Genomic DNA, 15,180 nt, shown 5'->3' with positions numbered 1-15,180 from the left:
AAGACACATGCCACCTGTTTCCGTGGTCAGATGCTCCAGCAGATCCTCAGCCTCCTCAAAAGAGAGAACAGCCATGCTGCTTGGGATGCGATCCTCCTCGATAAACTACTCTTCAGCCTTGAGAAGAGCCTGCGACAAGTGCAGATGACAAATGGAGAAACTCTCTCTTGTCCTGATTTGGGAAATGACGTTCGGAAGTATTTCCAAGAAATGATTGGTTATCTGAGGGAAAAGAAATACAGCCCCTGTGCCTGGGAGGTGGTCAGAGTGGAAATTGAAGTGCGCTTAGTCCTCATTCACCGCCTTCAGAGCAACGTCAGGAAATGACGTAGAAGTTATACTCAGGACCCTCCCTAACCAATTACACGATTGTTTACCAGGCCCCCCAAAGCAAGCTAAACTCACACATTTGCACCAGCTGAAAAACATCTGAATCCTAAATCATGGGATTATGTAAAACATACGTTCTACATCGTGAATTTACAGTAGAATGATTAGAGAGAATAACATGGTGTCTTGTCCTAAATAAATACTGTCATGATTTATAATTTTCATTATCTGTTTCAATTCTTGAGTGGTGCTTGTTGTTTCCGAAGTTGGAAGTTTCATTGTTTACAGACATGGTTCTTCAGTCTAGAATTTGGTGAAGGGCATTTGTCAGTCAAGTTGATGCTCGCTCCTGTAACAGAACAAAAGAAAACCACCAGTAGTTAGATGATAATACAAACTGATCTTTCCTTTATAGAAGAGCTCAGTGTTGGCCTCCTCTGAGCGGGGTTTCAGGGACCTCACAACCTACTATTTTGCAGCTTTGCCATCATCAACATATAAGTTCAAACAGGTTTGCGACGCTTGAGGCTACTGTGCTCAGTCGATATGGAAAAAATTATATGGTGGATCACTTGTAGGATGCTTTGAAGGACCCATGCTGCACAGGGTGAACATCACTTCCACCCGTATTTACTCAGCCTGGATTCACGCTCGTCGGATACCTAAGTGCAAAGGAGAGGGGAAAGAGAGTCCGACTGGGGGATTAGTGAGAAGAGAATATATGTTCTTTGAATAAGACCACTCTTTATTTTCACACTGTGTGTACTAACAGTATTTGTAAGAGAAAATTAACTGGCATTCTTGCTAGGCACAGTTTATTTCAAAATCTGATGCCAACTCTGATTCCACAATTTAGACTCAGGGAAAACGACACGGACGTCATTCATTAAAGTTCACAGCGACACTGACTGAATCTTGGAAAGAGTTAAGTGATTCCCAAAGGCACAGGCCAAAATTGAAAAATAGACAAGTGTATAGGGACAAGGTCCCCAAACACATTGTAACATTCACATCGTCTCCGTATTATCGGAAAAGACAAGGAATGTGCGATCAGGCAAGGCGTTGCGCTTCCTTGAGGGGCACTGAAGTAAAAGTGGAAGGTGGGTCTTCCATTTGCAACCAGGCCCTGTGGCACATCCTGAGGTTCTAAATATTAAAACTACAAATGGGAAGAAAGCATCTCTACAATCAAGTGTTTGTGTTTTGTTTTTAAAATCGTCACAAAATCTTCCATTACAATTTCCCTGCATGAAGCGGGAAGAGCTTACAAATTCTTTAGATCTATTGTCTTCCCAATTCATGTCTCCAGTATGTATTGGTATTATTCTTTCCACTGTTATTATAATGATTATTCCTTTCATAAATATTGACTGAGCTCTGGAAATGATAGGAACTAGGCTAAGATGCCCAGGAAACAAGACCGCATAAGACGACTCCTCTGACCAAGAGTAACTTACGGACTCATGGCGACCTATATTCTTAGGACGAAGTTCATTCGAAGGTTCAATGTAATAAAGACATCATCTCTGACAGCTAGGAGAAATAATATAGCCATGTGTAAAGAAGGGGTGTCCTTTGAAATTGTGAATTCCCTTGCTTCTTGCTGGAGACATGACAAGACGATGAGTCAACTTCTGAGTCCATTTATCCACAAGGAGAAAACAAGGGATGCATTTCTCGCTTCCCCGTTATCCAGAGAGCATATTGCACTCTCACAAGTTTGCCTTTTCTGTGTGTAAACTCTTGTGGTTGTTGTGTCTCCCTTGACTCTCTTGAAAGCTGGATCCAGCAAAGCTGAAACCAACCCCTGGACCAGCAGTGATTGCTTTTCCTGGAGCCCATGCCCGTTTGCTACCTTTGACCTGCGTCCCTTCCACCACTTTTCTTCTGCTCTGCCGCATCCCCTCATCTGCGCCTTGGCTGGGCTCAATTTAGCTAAATTATCCTTCGTCGTGTCCTTTGCAGTGGGATATTGCTTTCCTTGTGACGTTTGATCACACTGAGGTACATATATTGGCTTTCTTGGTATTCCCATTCCTTGGGAGGGAAAATGCAGCAACTTTCCTTTCTATGTAAAAGGAAATGGGAAAGAAAGATCTCTGGTGTCTCGCCAGCGGTACACAACAATTGAACAGCCATTTATTTTCATCACACCTACATCCCATTGTTGCCATTTATGACAAAGATGGCTTCCTTTGGTTTAATAAGATTCCATTAGAATTGGAATCTCCGACTGATGTTTGGTTGGAAATTTGAACTTCGGTGCAAAACAAAATTTTCTTTTTAAATAAAATTGATGTTCTCTCCATCGTGCATTCTTCTTGGGATGGTATTGCTCCCAAAAGTGTGAAAATTAGTTCCTAGAGGTGTTAACAAATCTTAGTCATTACAATAATTTGTGGTTCTCCAAAGCCCAAATCTAAGAAAACCTGTCCCTTATTACTAATTTTTATTTCCCTCGGGTTTTCTTGTGTATCAAGAAGCATCGACATTGAGTTCTCGGAAGATCCACAGAGCATATGCAGCATGAGCAATACAAGCCTACGGTGAACAGACGATCGCTTGATCTCAAAATCATGTCTCGAGATGTGGCCTCCACACGAATACATATGGACTGCCTTTGGCTGTCTCGTGGATGGAGCTGAGGTTTGCTCCTGAGTGCTACTGAATGAGTTAATGGCTTTGAGAATTAAATGCAAAGAATTTGTGCTTTATTATGTGGCTCTGCTAAAGTTATTCGCCACATCAATAATGAAGTCGAGTGCTAAAAAGAAATAAGAGTTGACCGCACCTGGGGGAACATCCGGGAGGTGGCCCAGTGACAATGTATTCTATCGTATGGAACAAAATTTAAAGTTAGGTACACGAGAAATTAATGGGAAGAAAATAATTGAATTGATAGATAATTTTTAGCAGTTTTGAAAGATATTTAAGTATGTCATTACATTGGTATTGTGTATTTTTGTAACATGAATTTGCATGTGAAATTTGACTCATTACAATTTATATAAGTCAATAGATGACACAAAAAGGAGCTCAGCAAATAAACTTATAAAGCCAAGTCAAATCAATAACTTTGAAACTTAAGTCTTGGCTTAAAATTTTTATAGAGACCTTCTTAAACATGCATTGAATGCAAAAAGTTAACTTCACACTTTCTTTTCTACGTATGAACCTGAGCTACAGATACGGTCCGTAAATAATTGCACGATATACCCCCGCCTTTGTAGCTTATCACAGGAGGGTCAATTCGGAAAAAACAATTTAACCAGGCTCTGGAGGAAAGGGATGAGCAGGCCACCATGAAAGAAATAAAAGAGAAAAGAAAAAGGTGGAGAAACGCTGCTCTCAAAGTATGTAGAGAGTGCATAAAGAAAGCAAAAACAGAAGTAGAAAGGAAGACACGGGCATCCAAAAAATGGAAACTAGTGTGTTCCCTATTTAAGACACATGCACAAAGCAAGCTCTTCAGAGAACCTAGAGGCTAAGGCTCAGAGTCGCCCATCTCAGCCAGGCCAGCAGCATCTGCGAGATCCCCAATGGCCTTGCCCTTTCCTTTACTGATGGCCCTGCTGGTGCTCAGCTACCAGGCGACCTGCTCTCTGGGCTGTGATCTGCCTCAGGCCCACAGCCTGGGGACCAGGAAGGCCTTGATACTCCTGGGACGAATGAGGAGAATCTCCCCTCTGTCCTGCCTGAAGGACAGAAATGACTTCGGATTCCCCCTGGAAGACTTGGATGGCCACCAGCTGCAGAAGGCCCGAGCCATCTCTGTCCTCCATGAGATGACCCAGCAGAGCTTCAACCTCTTCTGCACAAAGGGCTCATCGGCTGCTTGGGATGAGAGCCTCTTGGACAAACTCTGCACTGGACTCTATCAGCAGCTGGACGACCTGGAAGCCTGTCTGATGCCGGAGGTGGGGGTGGAAGAGACTCCCCTGGTGAACGAGGACTTCGCACTGGCCGTGAGGAAATACTTCCAAAGAATCAGTCTCTACCTGAAAGAGAAGAGGCACAGCCCTTGCGCCTGGGAGGTCGTGAGAGCAGAAATCGTGAGATCCTTCTCTTCATCAATAAACATGCGGGGAAGATTAGGGAGGAGGCAATGAGACCTGGTCCGACGTGGAAACGACTCTCATGGACGAGTACACACTATCGCACTTTCCTGAGCTCTCCGGTCGCCAAGACTGTCACTTCTGCTACAATCATGACATGAAGTGCCTCAAGTTTGTCAGATGCCTTCAGGGTGTTCAGCAGCGTCATGTTCAACCCTGCAGGGACTGGTACTTACAGACGACCGTGCAAATGTATCTATCTATTTATTTATTTAAATGTTTATTTATCTAACTGTTGATAAGATTGAAATTGTTTTTGTCAATACGCCTTTATACTGTGCTTAATAGAACAAAATATATTCTTTGTATTTTGTGAAACTATTATATTGCTTTCTGCATTAAATTTTTACTATAGAAAAATGCTTGTATTTGTTTATTCTTTAAAAAGAGAGTCCAAGCCTGTCTCTACAACCTGACGTAAAAACAGATGGTACAATTCATCTCCTCAACATTAGTGTATTCGAGCTATCGGTAAAAATGAACTTCACCTAAAAGAGGTTGTTTGTTCCCCTCAGAATACGGATGTGAACATGCTCTCTTCTATCTTTGATTCTTGGAGGGACAGAGAGCTCAAAAGAAACACACTCATACTTAATATCAGTTATGTGAAACAGTATAATGAGAAAATGAAACAACCAATAAAATTCTCTCTGCAGAAGGTAGATGGAAGCATGTCAGGAAATAGAAATAAAATTACCGATACGCCCCACAAATTGCTAGACATGTAAGTGCAAATGTCCAGCACTAGTTGGACACAGGAATTTGCAATTGGCAAGGAATTCAATGCCTGGAGGATCATAATGGCAACTGAAAGTGCAGAAATGAAGTTGGTCATGTGGGAAGAGATGACAGAGGGAGAAACAGACATTGTCTGGATTCTAAGGACCTTCAAACTTTAAAGGAAGTGGACAGAAGAGCCACAGATGAAGAAGATGGAATAGCCATCCATTATAAAGACTCACCCTTTGGAGACAAAGACGATAAATGTCTTTTCTAAACAATAAATGTGCTGAGAAGAGGAATCAGTAGATTCCACAGAAGGTGTGAACTCAAACTGCCCACTACATTGGAAAATAGACCGTACTGGCAACCTTAGTGACATCTGGTTTGTAGAACGAATAAGCAGAAACCATACTGGAGTCGGTAGAAGTGAAATGAGAGAAAAGAAGTTAGTGACCCTGAGGGAAAGACAGAAATTCGAAGAAATCTGGAAAAGAATGCGGGGTTTTTTGTGTGTATAGTTTTTCCCATTTTGCAATACATACTTTTTTCATGGTTAGAAGACATTTTTTATATATACATATATACAGACACACACACACACACACACACAGAGAGAGAGAGAGAGAATATTGTTTATGAATATTCATGAGATAGAAAGCTGATTGTCAGCCCTTGTGCCCATGATGTGAGGGCCAGATTCCTACTGGCAGCACGCCCATTACCACAAATTGCATTTGTACCCTGTGTCCCCCACCCGATAATGCCCGAACTCCCTCTCCCTCCCTCAACCCCTCACTCCACTTTGTAGCCCATGGAATGCTCTGTCCCTCTGCAAGTCCAACACACTGCTATGGACTTTCTTTCCTTCCTTCTTTCTCTCACAGCTCCTTACATAAGTGAGCACATGTGATATTTATACCTCTGTGCTTTGCTTATTTCACTCAACATAAATTTCTCCAGGCTCATCCATGTTGTTGCAAATGGGAGTATGTCATTCTTTTTCGTGGCAGAGTAGTATTCCATGCTCTGTGTTGTGGGGAGGGGGGGTGTATTTAAATGTATATGTCACAGTTTCCTTATTCATTCATCCATTAAAGGATATTGTTATATTTGCTGTAAAAGAAAATTGTTCTAGTTAAGTCTGTACTGTCACTTTGCCCAAAAACTCTCTGGAGCCACATCATGTTTGCTATCCGGGATTTAACGACTTTATGCATAGTTGAGAGAATTGCAGAACCAAGACTGAGCTGGCCATCACACAGCTGGGGGTGACAGCTAATGAACTTCAGCACCCAGCTGCTCACCTACCTCTCCAGGTCCCACCCAGGCTCTGGATTGTAGATTTTGGCTGCGTAAGACGAGAGAGGGAAAGACAAGAGCCAGGTCATGACTACAGTGGTGAGGAAGGTATTTGGGTAATCGTGATGCAGTGTCACCTGGAAGCGGCTCAGTTTGAAGGCAGCCACACCTCCATCTTCGCGACTGCTAGTGCCCTGTGCTGTAGTGGGCAAGGCCCCATGCTGTAGAGCACAAGGTCCCAGAGATGACAAGCCAGGCGTAGAAGCACAGCGAATACCAGGAGATGCAGTGCCAAGTCTGCACACGTGTCTACACCACAGGGGCCGGTGAAGAAAACCAGGAGCTCACTGTGCATGGGGTTCACCATTTGGGAGTTCTGATTCCACTGGAAGGAGACTGCACCCATCAGATGATGCTCATTTGCTCAATAAACAAAACTGAGCATCAAGACCTGTGAAGAAGTTCTAAGAACCAACAGTAGCTCGAAAACTCAGATTGTAAGAAATGGGACAAAATCTGGTGTACTGGGTTCCTGCTTACACAGATAGAAATTGCAAAATTTCTTGCATTTAGGTTACAACTCTGCTTGGCATACAATTGTTTTTTTCAACTAGGTTCTCCCAAGATACCGACACTGCGTAAATCTGAGTGCCCCAACACTGACTGAATGTCATGATGCCATCTGCCAAGGATCAACTCCCTCGTTATGTCAGGAACATTACAAGCAGAATTCCTCTTGGGGGATCTCTTTTTCTTCATCCAGGTCTTGACAGATTTTACAAGCCCACATTAGGCAGTCTGGGGTGCGTCAGTGGGAGACCCACTCGTTGAGGTTACTGAATATAAAACACTTTAATGTAAGCAAGACCCACTGCCGACCTCCTCCCCAGTCCACCTTTCCTTCTTCATCTACTCATGTTTCAAAGGCCGACTCTGTAGCCATGCCTACAACGGTCCTTGGAGAAAACCCTCAAGCACGTCAGGGAGAAGAGGCAACCGCACAAGACTCAGTACCTGACCTGGAAACCTCTTTCACCCCATTCTCTCCTGTGGGTGACAGAAGGCCAGATGGGGCCCATCCAATAGGGTGCACGGGTGTGCAGAGGTCCCTCTGAAGCAGAGGATGACAGTCAGGACAAACATCAACAACAGCGAAACAGAAGGCCTTGGAAGACACTAAGCAGGAGAAGATGAAATAGACGATGCAGGAATGGAGACCATCCATCCATGGGAGAAGAGTCTCTTTATCAGGACGGCTGATTAGTAGAGAAGCCTGGGCACAAGGAAGCCCAGTTCCTGCCATAGATCCCACCAGAGAATACATCAAAAACAGAATGAGGCATTTCTTTCCATGCTTTCATGTATATAAAAGGGGGAGGGAACCAAAATATCCCGATTTCATGCTCCAGAAGGAGCCTAGGCTCCCAGCCAGGATGGGACAGTCTAGACCAAGGATGGCAGGTCCATCCCACCATCCTCACGCCTGCCCCGGACACTGGGTCTGGGGTTCTGTTTCCTCTGGTCCGTGGACGGTTTTCCTTCACTGTCTACTCTCCAGAAAACTCCTTTCAAAGAAATGTTTTCAGAAAATTCGAAATATTTCATGGTTTTTCATAGTATGCATTCTCTGAAAAGGAGGTGTAATGTGAACAGCAAAATTGATTCTTCACGAATATGTTTGTTTCTCCTAAAGAAAGAGTGTTTTCTTTTTTCTCTGCTACATTTGGTGGAAGGTTCGCAAATCCCAGGCACTGGGGCTTAGATAAAAGAGGAGATCGGCTCCCGCACTCACTGGGCGCTCACTTGGAGTTTCCAAAGCTGAGCGAGGTCAAGGAGGGAGTGTGATGGGGACAAGGCACACCCACCACCCTCTCAGGTTCCTTCATTCATCATTCTGAAAATGGTATCTTAAGGACAAATGCAAAAACCTAACAGCTTGACAAACATTTGGGCTTAAATACATGAGCAAATCCATTAAAGAACACGCCTCGGGACCTAGACTGATCAGTCCTTCCCCTCTGCTCCGTTCTGATACTGAACTACAGACAGCCATGGGTTGGGATACCTGGGGTTACACAGGCATCCCAGGACCAGGAATGTCCCACTCAGCCTCCAGGAACAGCATGAGACAGGACACATGACATATCCCAAACGGGGACCTGGAAAAAAATGCTGACGGACTGGAGAAGAGATGGACAGCCCTAGAACAGAGTCAGGGATATAGCTGCTCATCGGAGAAAGACAAAATAGGTAAAACAACTAGGAGGGTACTTCAAAAACTTCATGGAAAGATTCATATGATCCTTCAGTTCTCTTCTTCCACAGGCTCTTTGAAGTAACCTCATATTAATCCATAGACAAGCAACAGAGCACTTCTTTTCTGGGCAATTGTGAAAAGAGTGATACTCAAAACAAATATTGAAAACCCTGAAATAATAGGACAGGTTTCCCTAACAATGTCCTATTACAGTGTTTCCTCATGTTTTTATGCTTGCCTCGTACGTAGAGGGGAAAACTAACTCGTGTAGAATATTTCCCAAAGACTCTACAGTACATGAAATCCAATTCTAAAATCATGTCATCTATCTGTGATTTTTATTGTAAACATATTTTTTGTGTTATTGGGTTTCAATGACAATAAATTTAATATTTCTTTATTTGTACACCAATGTTTATATCTGCATTATTCACAAAAGGCAAAACACGGAGACAACTGAAATGTCCATTAATGGATGAATGGATAAACAAATATCACATATACATACAATGGAAAACCAGCCTTAAAAGGAATGAAATTTTGATACAGGAAGCTGGAAGACATGAAGCCTAGTGAAACAAGCCACACACAAAAGTACAAATGCTGTATGATTCCACTTTATATGGAAGTACCTACAGTAGTCAAATTCATAGACACGGAAAGTCGAATAGTGATTGCCAGGGCCGGGGGAAGAGGAGAATGGAGAGTTATTGTTTAACAGGCACAGAATTTCAGTTGGGAATGATAAAAACATTCTGCAGATAAATTGTGATGATGATTGCACGTCCATGCACTTAATGACACTGAACTGTACACTTAAAATAGTTAAAATGGTAGGTTTTACGTATATTTTACCACAATAAAAATTTAAACAATTAAAAAATTATAATCCTCTTCAAGGTTGAGGATTTATTGTCAGAATAGCAATGGCAAGTGGTGAAGGGTTGTGGGCTCCTCTCGTCTCCCTCACTTCCATTGACACCATCCTCTATAACTTTACGAATGGTTATTGTCTCCTATTTGTCAATAAATCTAATATTTAATAAGAACTCGTAAGACAGGACCAATTAAGTACTGTATGACGATTTAAAAAAACACAAAAGGAAGACGAGGACCAGGGGACTTGGGGAAGACGGGTGAAGAGTGGATGTGCAGGCTGTGGGTGCAGAAGCGCCACGCAGGTGGCCACGTGTTGCCGGTGCTCAGGAGAAGCGTAGCAGGTCACAGAAAGACCCTTCGGTGCACACGCAGGTGCTGAAGGGAAACCTTAGAACTCCTACCTACTTTTATTTTTGTCTGAGGTGTTAGATGGTTCACAAGAACTTGCACTATGTAAACACGGACTGGCCCTGGGGCGCTCGCCGCCACCCGTCATGTTCACGGTCCGGGCAGGAGTCCGGTGAGCGCTCTTCCTCCCCACGCGCAGGGTCTGGCAGTGCACCTCGCTCACTCACATGCTGTCGGCACCCCGCGCTCTCCCGCAGTGTGTGCACCCAGTCAAGCGGACACGCAATGTGTACAAGTGGCGTCTAGTGTTAACTAAACCGACAGTTACTACATGAGCAAGTGAGGAAAAGTTTCCTGTCTAGAAAGAATGACCAAAGTGCACTCTCATTATGCAACCACCCCGTGAAGGAGAATCTGGCCAAGGTGATGCTGGCTCTGTTGGGAGGAACTCTTCTTCGAGGCACGTGTACTGGCTCTGGAACAATTAACCAATCAGACCTGATATTTACAAAGGAGTAAAAAGCAAACATGAAAATGATCGAGAAAGGCTATTTAAAATTGGAATGTATGTTTTCCTCCTCCTGCCCAGGGTCTCTTCCATCTCCTGCACCACACAGGGCTCCAGAGACTCTAGTGAGTCATCGAGTCCAGTGAGGAATTTCAGCCCTCGTGCGGGGGAAGTTGGAGATCTGCTGGATAATCTCATGGGGAACAGAGGTGGCTTGAGCCTTTTGGAATTTGCCACCATCCAGCTGCTCCAGGGGAACTGAATACGTTCTCGTCCTTCGGATGGGAAAAAAGGAAGATTCTCCCACCTGGGTGCAGAACTGTGGAGGTCGGTCTCCTGCCTTGGCAGGTCACGGACCTGGGCCAGGTCACAGCGAACGGTGCAGAGAGAGCTGGAGCACATCATCTTCAGTGTCACCAGGTGATAGAATTTGGATGTGTTGTCCCCACCGAAACTCATGTGGAAATCTGGTCCTCAATGTGGCAGTGCTGGAAGCTGAGTCATGGGGGGCGGATCCCTCATGAATGGATTCATGTTCTCCCTGGGGGAAGTGGGGCCCTAGTGAAATCTTGCTCTATTAGTTCCCTGGAGAGCTGGTTGTATAAAAGACCCTGGCATCTCCTCCCTGCCTCTCTTGCTTCCTCTCAAAATGTGATCTGCTTGTACCCGCCAGTGCCTGCCATTTTCCACCATGAGTAGAGGAAGCCCGAGGTCCATGCCAGAATCAGCTGTCCCAGAATCATAAGACAAACAAACCTCTGTTCTTTCCAAATTACCTAGTCTCAGATATTCTCTTAGAGCAACACAAAATGGGCTAATGCACCAGGGAGGAGGTAGCGCGGCCACTGGGGGGATGGAGGTGTCGGGCATCGACCCAGCTGCTATCAGCACCTTCTTGCATGTGAGAGTCTGACACGGCGAGCCCAGGGTTTGCAGCTTTTGGACTTGTCCCAGTTTTGTTTCCACTTCCTTTCACTTTGTCTTCCATTTACGAGCCTCAGATAATGTCATGACTTCAACACTGCGCTCGTGTTATTACACTGGAAGTTCAACACGTTCATCAAAAATGAAAGAAATCTCAATCCAGTAGGAAATATTCATACAAATGAGAACCAATGTTGAAATAAATACGTCTCAATATATGTCTCTTTTCAAATTCTAGCACTTAGAGAGTTGATCCTGTACAGCATTATTAAATTTCTTCGATTGCACTGAAATACAAGTTGCCTCCTCTGTCTGCATTTCCCTATTAAAGGACTCGTTCACTAGATTTGATGCCTTCCACCTTTCTTCACCATAGCTCATATTTTCCGACATAATCGATAGATAATAGCAGCATAGAGCTGAGGCATTAATTCATTAGTTCTCTTCGTCTGTCACCAGTAATGTGTTGACTGCATATACATGAGTGATAACATGCTTGGCAATGTGGATCCAGTTATAACTGAGACAGGGAAACTGTGAGAAAACTTTAGTAGTTGTCAGTACTAGTTTTCCAGTGGAAATTGGAGAGATTAAATCACATAAACTTGCAAGTTACTTGCTGAGAATCTGAACATAGTAAACAATAGTTACCGTGAGTATTGATATAACAAATATCGTAATCCTCTGTAGAGTCTGCATTCAACCGAGTCAAGCCAAGAGAAGCTTTCAGTGCAGCTCCCTTGACACGCTCAGGGCCAGTCACATTGGTGCCTCTCAAATGGAAACTCCACGAGGGGGACCGTCTGCAGGCCTGTGCAGGAGCAGAGCCCAGGCTGCCAGTGTTAGAGCAGTGCCTGGTGCAGAAGAGAAACTGCCCAGCACCCTTGAAGCACCTTCCGGGGAACCGGTGTGGCAGGAAGTCGAGTGACAGAAAATGGCTGCTCTGTGAACAGTTTACAAACGAAATACTAATCTGTCCTTCACAGTCAGTCAGTTTCACCCACGTTTGGTGATATATTTTGAAGCAGGGATTTAAAAAAAAAAAATTGGAAAGGACAGAAAAAAGGTTTAAAAATATACGGAGTATATATATTGTATAAAAATACATGTAGTATATCTATTTTCTTCTTATTCAAAAATAATATATATGTAAATATATGTAAACATAAGTATACCTATGAATCTAACTGTATATACATATATAATCCAACATTATAAATATATAAATATTAGATAATATGTAATACTGTATGTATAATTATCTTTACATATAATATAAACAAAGTATTTACATTGACATATAATTACCTATGCATATAAAATATATATAATTTTAAGCATATATAAAATGCATTTAAATATATAAGTTATTTGTATTGGGGCTTTTTTTGAAGGGAGGGTGAGTGGACATTCCTTGATTTTCAACCACGGATAATCACAATACTAATTCAAAAGCTATTTCCTGGGCTGGAATTAGGGAGTACTTTCCTCAAGCCAAAAATTTAAGGAGGCCGCAATCTAAGGAATCGACACAAATGATATTTCCATGCCGTATGAAAAATGAAAATTAGTGAAAAACTATCCAGGAGAAACAAAGTAATACAATTTTAAGTAAAGACCAGAAATGACCGTGCACTTGCAAATCCCTCAGAGTCTCACCAGGGAGAAGGGAGACTGTGGCAATTGCATGGTCATCAAGTGTGGCAAATTGCACTCACTCTATGCCACTCTCACCCAAGAGCGTTGAAGGTTCTGACCGGCTAAATGCCCTCAACTGCTCCTACACGACACTGCTCCTTTTTCTTCCTAGCAACACAAGTCACGGTGGCGTTCTGCGAAAGAAGTTTCAGCAACCTCAGGTGAAAGAGCAATGATCGAAGATTAATCCTGAATCACAAGAAACCTAAACATGGCCGTTCTGTCCGTTGAAAAGTAAAGTAGCACCTTGCAAATATCGTGGAGTTTCCCTCCTTTAATGCTAGGAAAGTAAAATTACATAAAAACGATCTAAATCAAATAATGCCGCTTTAATTTGCCTAGATTCCTTTTTTCAAAGACTTGAACGTCCTGACTCAGAAACATGGGCCACTGAAAACTCCGACGACCCCACAGGGGGGCGCACGTCCCTCCTCCCGGCCCCGGCCCCGGCCCCGGCCCCGGCCCCGGCCCCGACTCCATCCCTGTTCCCGGCCCCAGCCCCGGCCCCGGCCCCGGTCCCGGCCCCAGTCACGGTCCTGGCGGTATCACCGCCGTCGTCCCCGCTCACTCGCCCGAGGCTCCCGCACTGGGGCTGCTCCCGGACCCGCTGTCTACCCGGCTCCCCTTTCCCAGGCTGTCCCGGCCTCGCGTCCCCCACTCCTGCGGAATCTGTGACCATCACAGCCCGTGCGGTCGCGAGCACTCGGGTCCCGACTCAATGGGTTTCCCCGTCAAACTCAGTCTCGCTGCGGCTTCTACGCGAAAGAAAGCCCCGAGCACAGGGAGCAGCTCAGACACTCACGGCCCTCACCGAAGAAAACTGGGTCGCGCCAAGCCGCGGCGGAGCTCTCTCCGCAGCCATCGGAGGAAAATGTTCTCCACACTATTTAAGCAGCACCGGTTCGGCGCGACAAGCGGCGACGTCTGCTCTCTCGGGCTGTGGCACCCTCTGAAACCAAAAGCGGCCGAGTCCGTCCGCGTTTCCGAAACCGGAGGCTCAGAAAAGGCCGTTCGCGCGCCCTCTCGCGGCCGCCTCGAGAATCACTGAAATTCTCAATGGTCCACATCTGCCTGCTCATGGCGGGAGTGGTGCTCTGCTCCGTCCCTGCCTGCTCATCTGTCTGGGGCATGCCTTCCAGCCATGGCCTGGAAAACCGGCAAGCCATCATGCTAGTGAGACGGATGAAAAAGATCCCATCTCACTCATGCTTCAAGGACAGGAAGAACTTCAATTTTCCTTGGACAGGAGAAAATATCACCCCAATCCAGAAGACACATGCCACCTGTTTCCGTGGTCAGATGCTCCAGCAGATCCTCAGCCTCCTCAAAAGAGAGAACAGCCATGCTGCTTGGGATGCGATCCTCCTCGATAAACTACTCTTCAGCCTTGAGAAGAGCCTGCGACAAGTGCAGATGACAAATGGAGAAACTCTCTCTTGTCCTGATTTGGGAAATGACGTTCGGAAGTATTTCCAAGAAATGATTGGTTATCTGAGGGAAAAGAAATACAGCCCCTGTGCCTGGGAGGTGGTCAGAGTGGAAATTGAAGTGCGCTTAGTCCTCATTCACCGCCTTCAGAGCAACGTCAGGAAATGACGTAGAAGTTATACTCAGGACCCTCCCTAACCAATTACACGATTGTTTACCAGGCCCCCCAAAGCAAGCTAAACTCACACATTTGCACCAGCTGAAAAACATCTGAATCCTAAATCATGGGATTATGTAAAACATACGTTCTACATCGTGAATTTACAGTAGAATGATTAGAGAGAATAACATGGTGTCTTGTCCTAAATAAATACTGTCATGATTTATAATTTTCATTATCTGTTTCAATTCTTGAGTGGTGCTTGTTGTTTCCGAAGTTGGAAGTTTCATTGTTTACAGACATGGTTCTTCAGTCTAGAATTTGGTGAAGGGCATTTGTCAGTCAAGTTGATGCTCGCTCCTGTAACAGAACAAAAGAAAACCACCAGTAGTTAGATGATAATACAAACTGATCTTTCCTTTATAGAAGAGCTCAGTGTTGGCCTCCTCTGAGCGGGGTTTCAGGGACCTCACAACCTACTATTTTGCAGCTTTGCCATCATCAACATATA

General features: G+C 44.4%; 1 protein-coding gene across 1 annotated transcript; it reads left to right on the top strand.

Moving 5' to 3' along the window:
• Positions 1-3,869: 3,869 nt before the first annotated feature.
• On the top strand, positions 3,870-4,427 carry LOC134364331 (interferon alpha-4-like; the record flags this gene model as incomplete). Its single annotated transcript, XM_063080193.1, has 1 exon — positions 3,870-4,427. A coding segment is annotated over exon 1 (558 nt), but the record flags the coding sequence as incomplete, so codon positions are not given.
• Between the last annotated feature and the right edge of the window lie 10,753 nt (positions 4,428-15,180).

Source organism: Cynocephalus volans, chromosome 16, assembly GCF_027409185.1.
Source record: "Cynocephalus volans isolate mCynVol1 chromosome 16, mCynVol1.pri, whole genome shotgun sequence".
In the NCBI taxonomy this organism is placed as follows: domain Eukaryota; kingdom Metazoa; phylum Chordata; class Mammalia; order Dermoptera; family Cynocephalidae; genus Cynocephalus; species Cynocephalus volans.
This window is presented reverse-complemented; position numbering and strand designations above follow the sequence as displayed.